This window comes from Vigna angularis, chromosome 1, assembly GCF_016808095.1.
Source record: "Vigna angularis cultivar LongXiaoDou No.4 chromosome 1, ASM1680809v1, whole genome shotgun sequence".
NCBI lineage: Eukaryota > Viridiplantae > Streptophyta > Magnoliopsida > Fabales > Fabaceae > Vigna > Vigna angularis.
In genome coordinates this window covers 41,780,901-41,790,973 of record NC_068970.1, presented here as the reverse complement: position 1 = coordinate 41,790,973, position 10,073 = coordinate 41,780,901, and the positions used below count along the sequence as shown (strand labels likewise).

The following is a 10,073-nucleotide window of genomic DNA, read 5'->3' as shown; positions in this document are numbered from 1 at the left end:
TTCATGAAAGGTTAAACCTTTATGGATTAATTCTCTTTGTGAGTTCAGAGTGAATTATGAGGTTTTGTGCAAATCGTGTTCATTTGTCTAATTTCTATAACAGAGTGCACCTATATAGTTTGTTCGTTTTAATTCTAACTTATGTTATTGAAATTAATTTTTAATACTTGTTGATAATTTAATTATGATCTTTTATTGCAATTGTTGTTAGTTTGCTTAATTCTAACAATATTTTATTTGCTTAATTTAAGAGGTAAAATAATATAATTCTCAAATGTTGATGTTTGGAAATGTAAAAGATAATTAACGAATTGATTTGACACTGATTAATTCAAATCTGTTTGGAAAGTGGATGAATGATAATCTATAATTAATTATACTTAATGAAGAATTTAATTGTGAATGGAATAGAGAACTAATATGCCTTTTAAATTGTTTTATTCTCATTCTTTTAGCATCATCTAAATCAGCAACCCTTCTTTTACTTTATTGTTTATAATCTTTGCTTTTGTAGACGTCTTAAATTCTGATTTATTGAGATTGCAATTAAATTCATTAAGAGAAGACTTTGGGTTGACTAACCCAATCTATACTTAGTTTATAGTAAGCTTTTATGCAGTGTACGATTTTGGACATCATATTGGATTGTGTATTCTCTTGTTGAACGATCGATTATTAAATTAAACGTTTAATCTTTACTTTGATTATGAAAATGACAGTGATCAAGCTACATAAGATACCCTCCAAGTAGATGTTGTATATGACAATCAACTAAATTGATTTTAAATGACCAGAGAGTGGACACAAGATGTACTCAACACAGTCAACTTCGGTAACATGTTTAGTTGAAACAAATACATGAACTTATTTATTATGGGGACAATTTGAAGGTATTGACACAAAATTTGAAAGGTTTATAAGAAAGCTATTCACACGAAACTGGCTAACTATTACACGAAATTGGCTGAGAATCACATTCATTCTGGTCCACATCCTACACTCAAAATTAGACAAAGGAAACAAAACCATGCAACTCCTGAAAGAAGTATTCATACACATATGTGAAATCATCATCATTGATGGAAGGTCTTTTGTATACCTTATTTGCGGTAGAAAGTCATTACGTATGCTGAAGGATTTAAAAAACTTTTCATTGATGTTCTTTGATGTAAACTCAGATTCATACCAATTAAATCCACAAACTAGTCAGTCCCGTATACTCGAGATTTAAGATGGGAGAAAATTTATGTTTGTTTTCCTTTGAATGTTTTAAGTATATCACCACTATCTCAATGCCCTCTTGAGAAGAAGTTTTTCGCTTCTTCCTCTTTAGGTAATGGTCATGATCATGACAGGATTTACCTCCATCATTGGAACTTCCACGACAAGAATGCTGCAGAGTAACGTGGATGGGCTTAAACTTCTATTCAGGTCACCCTTAGTAGAAAAAGGTGGATGTGTTACATAACATATTTTATATTGAGTTTTATTAACTGTTTTTATAATAATATTTATAAACAAAAGTCGTATAACTCCAAAATCAATTTAAACATGAGCTCAACAGTTATGTTTAGTTAAGTTTTCAATATGATTGAACTCATTTTACCTAAAAGGATACAACAATATACAAATCCTTGCAACATAGGTTGTTCTCATTGTTGCATCAGGTGTCGTGTGTTCTCTTCTTCATCTTCTAACATCCTATGAGGAAAATCAGAGGGAAGATTCATTACATTGTCACCACTAACATAAACTACTCGAAAAATATCATACTTCATTTTAGTAGAGAATCGTTCAAGATATGGCATCATCCACTTTCTATGGTCTGGGTGGAGAATCCATGAGTAACAAAATTGTAGGGACTGCCACACATGAATGCATACCACACATGGTAAGCTTTGGCCTTTCATGCAAAGGCCAGAAATTATGCCATCTATTTTGGGAAAACGAGACCTAAAAATTGCTAGTGCTGCATAGGAAAGGTCATTAAGGTCCCTAGTAGTTGTCACTACTGAGTCCATGGAGATTATGTCACCAGTGCTGAACTTTACAGTTAAAGAACCATCTCTTGATTCTCCAGCATATGCATCAAGGAAATTATGTTCAACTAACACTGCCATTCCTGTTACATTATTGGCTAGCATTGATTGCTGCATAGGGAATTGCAAAAAGAAAAAAGAGAAGCAGAATTTGAGAACATTTTATCACAGATCTCTTATTAACTAGTAATAGGGTCAAAACAATGTATATAATTGAGACACAAATTGTGCACCATGTACAAAGTTCAAATCTAAATTGTAAAACATGTGTGCTGTCAATCAGATTACAAATAAATACTTTTATGGTCTAACTCAAGTATTATAATACATCTTCACTTTCTGTGTAAAATAATTAATCCCACATGAATTTTGAATGGTGGAATGCTTGTTGCAAAAATGAAACATTGACTCACTACAGCTACATAATTAGTGTTAGATACTGTCGTGCAAAGAAAGTAGAAAACCATTCCATAACATTAATTTTCCATCATGCCTCTAATGCATGACATCAAGTAGAAAAAGCTGTTCCGAAAACTTTTTCACCAACACTACTTCACTTATTTATAAACTAATTTTTTACAGTTCTTATATGATTTTTTGAACTTTTATTTTTAACTTTAGAAGGTAATTTTAAATTATGAAAAAAATATATTTTATTTTTTATTATTTTCTTCCCTGGAAGTACTTAAAGAGAGCTTTTTTAAACAAGATCAAGATATGTGAGATACCTAGACCTCTTTTGTCCAAAAAATAATATTAGTTTAGGTCTTTGAAAACATATATCTAAATGAACATTGGAAGTTTGATGATTATAAACATATAATTTTTTTATCTAACTTTTATTCCAGAATTGTTCCTCATGTGAAGAGAGTGTACTCATCCTAACCAAATGGTATAATATGAATTTTCATCTCAAAATAGTGTTGAAAAGAATTTGTCAAATACAAAGTTTATAGTATATTCATCCACTAATATACACATTTTCCATTACTATCAACCACAATCTCTAGATGTTGCTGTTTGTGTCATAGGTGAGGAGCTGCAAGTACTGTTTCTGCAACAGTGCATTATGATCAGACAGCTTTTTAGATTACTTGGTGACCAAGGTTTGTTTCAATAATTCTTTCTTTTATAAACATATACACACTTAATTTTGGTTCAGATATATAATTACTCTTTTGTTCAGCAACATAATTTTCTAGCTTCAATATAGATTACTATAGAACAAAGCTTACATATAGCAGCACATAATAAGTGTGTTCCTCGAATTAAATTTGGATTTTCATCACACATGGTATGTTGAAAGTGAAACTCTACACATGATTGAATAATATTAACAACACTTATTATGTCTCTGTCCTATTTGAAGCACTTTAACGTCTATTTCAGTATTCCAAAAAAAGTAAACAATGAAATCAGTCCAACAGATAGGGATCAAACTTACAAGATTTTCATTCAGCTTGTCTTTTTCATCACTGGACCGTTTCTTCCATGCTCCATACCATATGATCTGATTACAGGACATGACCTTTTAACACGGTGTAGAAAAAGAAAAGAAACAGTGAAGGATGATATGCTTAGTGGGGGACAAGAACTAGCACCAACACGTAATACAGTAATTTACAGTGACACATTCACTAAAAAAATGACAGTAGTTTTTTATTATTGCAACTGAAATAAATAATCCTAATCTGAAAAGATCTACTCGTCTTGGTTCCAAGAAAAACTTTCTGCTAAACAACATCAGGATTTAGAGTGTTGTGCTTCTAACTTTAGGATTCCTCACGAATCTCACATGATAAAATACTTTAGCATAAGATTTCAATCTATATATCTAATTATAATACTACTACGCGCATATCTGTACCAGCTTTTTTTCCATAGGTTAATCAAGACAACTTGGAGTGTATATATAGAATTCAGAAAGGATAAAGAAAGGACACAATAGAGAATTGATAGATAACTGAAACTGAATTGAGAAAATTTAAAATTAGAGAAGGGAAAGAAGAACTTACCATATTTCCATGTATGCTCCTAAATATGGAGCTTTGCACACAACCAAGATTCTGAGTGAGTAAGGAAAAGTGTTGGAGTCGATGAACAAGATGGTCAACGATTTCCACAGTTGGCTTGAAAACATAGAAACTTATGTCCAAATCTTTGTTGTTAAAATCCATAGAGCAAGTCTTCATCCTTCTGCACTACAAACACACTGTCTATGTTTCCTTGGAAAGAAAGGTTATAAATACTATTTTTCTGTCTGACATTTTGTCAAACATGAGTCGTGAAGCGCAACACACGCATGCTCAGAATTTCGCAAATACCAAGGTTGCTTCCGAGAATTGTTCCAAATTTTGAATTTTGGAGAAGCACTTCACCTGGCAATTTCCTTTTGCTTTGCCAGAAACGACCGAATATATTTAAATAAATGTGACTTGGAACTTGGAATTTTACTTTCACAAATGTTTGACTCATTCATATTCTTGCATTTTTGTACCAAAACACAGCTTTTAACCTCTAACTTTAATCACGTTAAATATTTAAGAAAAGTTTTGTTATCTATAATAATGTTATTCAAATTAAATGGAATTATCTCTTGTAAAAGATATATGTGATATCTACAATTTTTTTTCCAATTTATTAACCAGTATTATTTGGTTAGTGTACCTCACTTCAAATAAAATGAATTCTATCTTGACCTAGAAAAATAATTGAAATGAGTAACACCTTTTTGAATAAACATTTAGGTTTCTATTTTTATTCTTTAGTAATATATATATATATATATATATATATATATATATATATATATATATATATATATATATCTCTGTTTTTCAGTTGGTATATGTATTCTAAGTTTTAAGGTTAAGGGGGTATTTTAATAATTTTCATTATCAAAACTAAAAAAAAAAAAGAAACCTCTCAAACCCTTACTCACCTCTCTCATTCCTCTCAACCATTTCTCTTTCATCTTTCTCACTTCAATCTTTTCTCTGTCATCCCTACTCTCAATTGAAAAAATCAGAAACACTTGCCGTTAAACAATCTTACAAAAAAAATGATTTTATAATGAGTTTTCATCTTATAATTTTTGGCTTATCTAATTTTATCCAATTTTCACAATTTATTTTATAATTTTTGTCTTATCTAATTTTATCTAATTTTCACAAGCATAATGACATCAAAGGAATTGGTAATTGGCCTGGAAAAAAAATCAGAAACACTCGTTGTTAAACAATTTCTTACAAAAAATGACTTTATAATGAGTTTTCATTTTATAATTTTTGTCGTATATAATTTTATCTAATTTTCACAAGCATAATGACATCTGAAAGAATTGGTAATTGGCCTGGAGGGTTTTTTTAGAGATGATGATTCAACCTATGCAGATGATGAAATTAGAGAGATTAGTGAAGATAGTGAAATTGAAGAGATCTTGAATGAACCTTTGCCTGAAGGTGAATATGTCAATGACTCAACTCTTTACATAAGCAAATTATTTAAAGCGATTTTTTCAATTGGGACTACAGTAGGGATGACAGAGAAAAGGTTGGAGTGAGAGAGATGAAAGAGAAAGGATTGAGAGGAATGAGAGAACTGAGTAAGGGTTTGAGTTTTTTTTTTTTTAAGTTTTGAGAATGAAAATTATTAAAATACCCTTAACCTTAAAACTTAGAATCCATGATATATAAAGGTATTTTTGTCTACTAAAATCCGATACACATTACTAAAATGTACCAACTGAAAAACAGGCGTACATGCGTTAACAAACCCTTTTATATATATATATATATATATATATATATATATAAATTTAAGAAAAAAAATCAGAAAAATATGTATTTTTTAAATTGAAGTAATTTAAAAAGGAAATTAATTCTAGTTTTTAGATTTAGTGATAATATATATGTATTTACACGCTCTGGTCTTACTCTATATATTATTTTTTTTAAAATTAAAATAACATAAATGAAATTAATTTCAAGTTTTAGATTAATGATTTGATATATAAATTATAGTTCATGAACATATTTTGATAAAATAATATTATTTTTTATTTTTTAAATTGAAGTTATTATTTAAAAGTCATAATTCATTTAGATATTCTGCTCATTTTGTACATTATTTGGTCATACAAGTTAACCAACTGCATTAAATGTTAGTGGTAAAAAAGAGAGGATATTCTCGAACAATTTGATACTTCATAAAGAAAATAGACACATTTAAATTTAAAAAATAATTCAACATTTCCTATGTTTAGTAATTAAAAAATCATATAAATTATTGGAAAGGAAAACGAAGCAAGAGAAAGTGGATGGAAAGGAAGAATCCGAAGACCATAAACAGCTTTCAAAGGAATGTAAAGTTGTTACACGTTCAGGAATTACTCACGTGTTAACGTCATGGACAGGCTTAATAAAATAGGTCACACGGATGCCATTCAATATAAGTCAACACGCATTCAAGAAACGTTTATTCTCATACTAGAAAAACCAAAATACAATTAAACCTATTTTATGACAAAAATAATTTGGTCAAACAATCAAAAGCTTTAAATGAAATATAAAAAAAAAAAATCTCTTATTACATTAAGAGTAAAAATGGAACTTGAATCCTGTTGTGTTCATTAATGAACACGGAATATTTCTCTTAGAGAATTTGAAGTGATTTTTAAAATAAAAGCTAATCAATTTATTATCTTCTCAAATTAGACATTTACACTCTTCATTGTTTTAATTCATTTTTACTTCAATAGATTTATTTTATTGAGATTGTACTTATTAGATTTAGTTTGTTCTAATAATAAATATAACTCAAACTCTAAATTCTAAATCCTTTCAACTTATTACTGTGAACATATATATAAATTCATAAATGTGAAATTGAAAGTAACTATCAACGTGTCCCCTTACTCTGATCTCACACTACAAAGATTGACAATGAAATTGAAATGCCTCTACCATCAAGATTCACATGTTTATATAAACATTAAATAATATTATTATTAAGATTATTTTTTCAACTTATTCTACTATTTTAAATTATCTAAATAACATGTTTTTTAAATGAATAATTATAAATTCTTCCATCAAATTTATGATATTTGTAACATCCCAAAATACAGTAATAACCATAATCAGAATTAATTACATTTAACAGTAAAATAGGCAGTCTTTACATAAAGATACGAGGATCAAAAAGCCGAACGGCTTAAAGTACAAAAATAAATAGAGCCCAGCAGTATTCCAAAGTTCTAAGACTAACGGTTTTACAAACATCAACTGAACGTTCAAAAGCTAAACAGAATTACTAAAGGCTACCACATAACGAGCGCTCTAGGGCTCAGCCTTAACCTCTACTTCAACCAGATTGGCGTCTTCCAAATTTTCTTCTTCCAGTGTTTCTTCAAGCAACGCCTCTCCGTCTGCTCACATCCACACGGATGATCATTGCATAGACATGACGGACGTACAGGTACAAACGACAACACAAGGAAGGAACACAGGGTAAGCTTATTGAATTTAATTCACAAGTCATTCATACAATTCAACATATCAACATTTATAAGAATATCTCAATACATATAAATCATTCTAAAACTCTCATAAGACAGACCGTCCGGACTGTATGAATCTATGTATCTACAGGCGTTCATGCACCAGGGTGATGTAGTAATTGATAAACACTCAACAGCTGCCACCCGAGGTTAGCCCTATCAGTCCAAAGTACTCAGAAGGACTAGGACCTCCTGCCGTTCCCACACATGACCTACCCCCCTCTACTTGAGGACGAGCACTCACGGAACATCAGGATGAACTGCCATCAGCAGCTTTACCATAGTCATACTATACCACTTCTCATATTCAAATCATAGAGTCGTTCCTCCGCGGAACGCTCGTCCAAATTCCACAACCATAGTTTCACCTCATATAATGTTCATCATTTATAATCTTTCACTTTTATTTTCATTTTTGTCTTTTAGTCCAAGTACATACAATCACGAACGTTCAGCCCTCTTTATAACGAGGACAAACGTGAGGAACGAGACCGAAGAATTTACCCCGTTCCAAAATAGAATAGAACCGACTACCAGATAGATGGACGACATGTATTGACAAGGGTGCTCAACACGGTCGGTCGACCCAGATGGACGACCTGTATTAAGAAGGGTGATCAACATGGTCGGTCGACACAAATGGATGATCTGTATCACAAGGTTGCTCGACATAGTCGGTCGACACAGATGGGTGATCTGTATTATCACGGATGATCCATATGGTCGGTCGACACAGATGAACGACCTGTATTAACAAGGGTGCTCGACAGGGTCGGTCGACACAGATGAATGATCTGTATTATCATGGGTGATCAACATGGTCGGTCGACACAGATTAACGACCTGTATTAACATGGGTGCTCGACATGGTCGGTCGACACAGATGAATGATCTATATTATCATGGGTGATCAACATGGTCGGTCGACACAGATGAACGACCTGTATTAACATGGGTGCTCGACATGGTCGGTCGACACAGATGAATGATCTATATTATCATGGGTGATCAACCTGGTCGGTCGACACAGATGGACGATCTGAGGTTCGGTTCGTGGAATATCAAGGTTTGCCAACTTGTCGGAAGGACCAGTTGGTAAAGTTTACATACAAGAATCCAATGCTAGTAAACGACTGAGCACGGTAGAGAACACTATTGAAGTTAGACCAACACTAGTTTCCATCAAGGGATTTTCAAGAAAAGAGTAAGAGCGCTTGGTGTAAGACCGAGCACTACCCAATACGATTGCTATGTGTAAGATCGACACTGCTCATTATGAGCTCTAAGTAGAAGACCGACACAGCTCATCTTCAACCAGAATTCTTCCCAAATGAAAGTATTCCAATTCAAAGAAGTTTACTAGAACACCAAACGGTCAAGAACCGTTTAATGTCGAACGTACGTTATCATAGGGGAGTTTATATTCAAGTTTCACTTACATTCGCTCATTTCTCAGCATATACATTTCATATTTTCAAATACTCATATCATAGTACATTTCATATTCACCATATATCAACCCATACTTATGATCATATATCAAAATCAAATATCACAGATCATGCTTCACGCAACTCTCAAAACATCCATACAGCACAAACAAAAGCATACGAATTAAATTTAATAAGCTTCCCTTACCTGGGTCAGTAGTGAACGTCCTAAACTCAAGGTGTTTGGTTCGCCCGCTAACAGTCTTCTACCCTCAAAGGATCACTTACTCCTTCCAACCAGATCTAACCATAAAATCAAGAAATACTAAGAACTTAACCCTTCATGTGACCAGAATTTGGCTTTGCATGAGACAGAAAACGTTCGACGAAGAAAAGAGACTTACCAGTATCAGAACGTTGAGGTGATCGGTTCAAAACGAAGCTTACGACACCAGGAATGGTTCTACGGTTTCTGAATGTTGAACGGAGAAGAAATGGGTGAGTAGCAGTAGAGAGAAGTTGAAGGCTTTCTAGAGAGAAGGTGGAGAAAATAAAAAGTTGAGTTTTGAGGAAGAAGAAGAATGCATGCAGAGTGTGGGAAAAAGGTTTTTCAGAAAAGTTGGTTTTCTTCCCAAGTCAAACGGATGTTCTCTCACACACGGACACTTGTCTTCCACTACAAATTTCAGAACATTCCCTTTGTGACACTTGGCAGAAGTTGCAGAGTTAAGGTAGTGGATTTTTAATGAAACAGAGAAGGTTTTCAGTGCATAAATTGTGATTTAACAAGTGGAGGCTGGTTTAATTTTCCAAGGTCTTACAATATTCATGTTTCATTTCCATTAACAATTTACTATCTCATTTCTATTAACAAGTTACTAACATGTAAGTATGTATGTTCATATTTTTTTATGATAATAAAAAAAACTATTATTATTATTATTATAATTATAAAATTAAAACATATTTTATAATTTAGTGTAAATAATTTTTATTTATTTGGTGGTAGTTTTAAAATTAAAAGGAAGTTAAGTTCAAAATAAT

At 31.9% G+C, this 10,073-nt stretch overlaps 1 protein-coding gene and 1 long non-coding RNA gene across 4 annotated transcripts; both read right to left on the bottom strand.

Annotated features, from left to right (window-relative positions):
- Positions 1–1,125: 1,125 nt before the first annotated feature.
- On the bottom strand, positions 1,126–4,420 carry LOC108333474 (uncharacterized). Of its 3 annotated transcripts, none has more exons than XR_001832559.2 (3): positions 4,055–4,123; positions 3,484–3,549; positions 1,126–1,701 (listed from the first exon to the last, which is right to left on the bottom strand). XR_001832559.2 is itself a non-coding variant. In XM_052872306.1 (3 exons), exons 1-3 carry the CDS (start codon positions 4,229–4,231, stop codon positions 1,653–1,655), a joined length of 759 nt encoding a protein of 252 aa, XP_052728266.1. In that variant the 5' UTR covers positions 4,232–4,420; the 3' UTR covers positions 1,126–1,652. The 3 variants fall into 3 exon arrangements, 2 of the variants coding, with proteins under 2 accessions (XP_052728266.1, XP_017424420.1); XM_052872306.1 differs by having other exon boundaries at positions 1,126–2,150; positions 3,484–3,567; positions 4,055–4,420; XM_017568931.2 differs by having other exon boundaries at positions 1,126–2,150; positions 4,055–4,420.
- Positions 4,421–7,216: 2,796 nt separating this feature from the next.
- On the bottom strand, positions 7,217–9,754 carry LOC128194285 (uncharacterized). The gene is made up of 3 exons (XR_008245650.1): positions 9,434–9,754; positions 9,238–9,332; positions 7,217–7,467 (listed from the first exon to the last, which is right to left on the bottom strand). It is a non-coding gene; the product is annotated as an uncharacterized LOC128194285 (long non-coding RNA).
- Between the last annotated feature and the right edge of the window lie 319 nt (positions 9,755–10,073).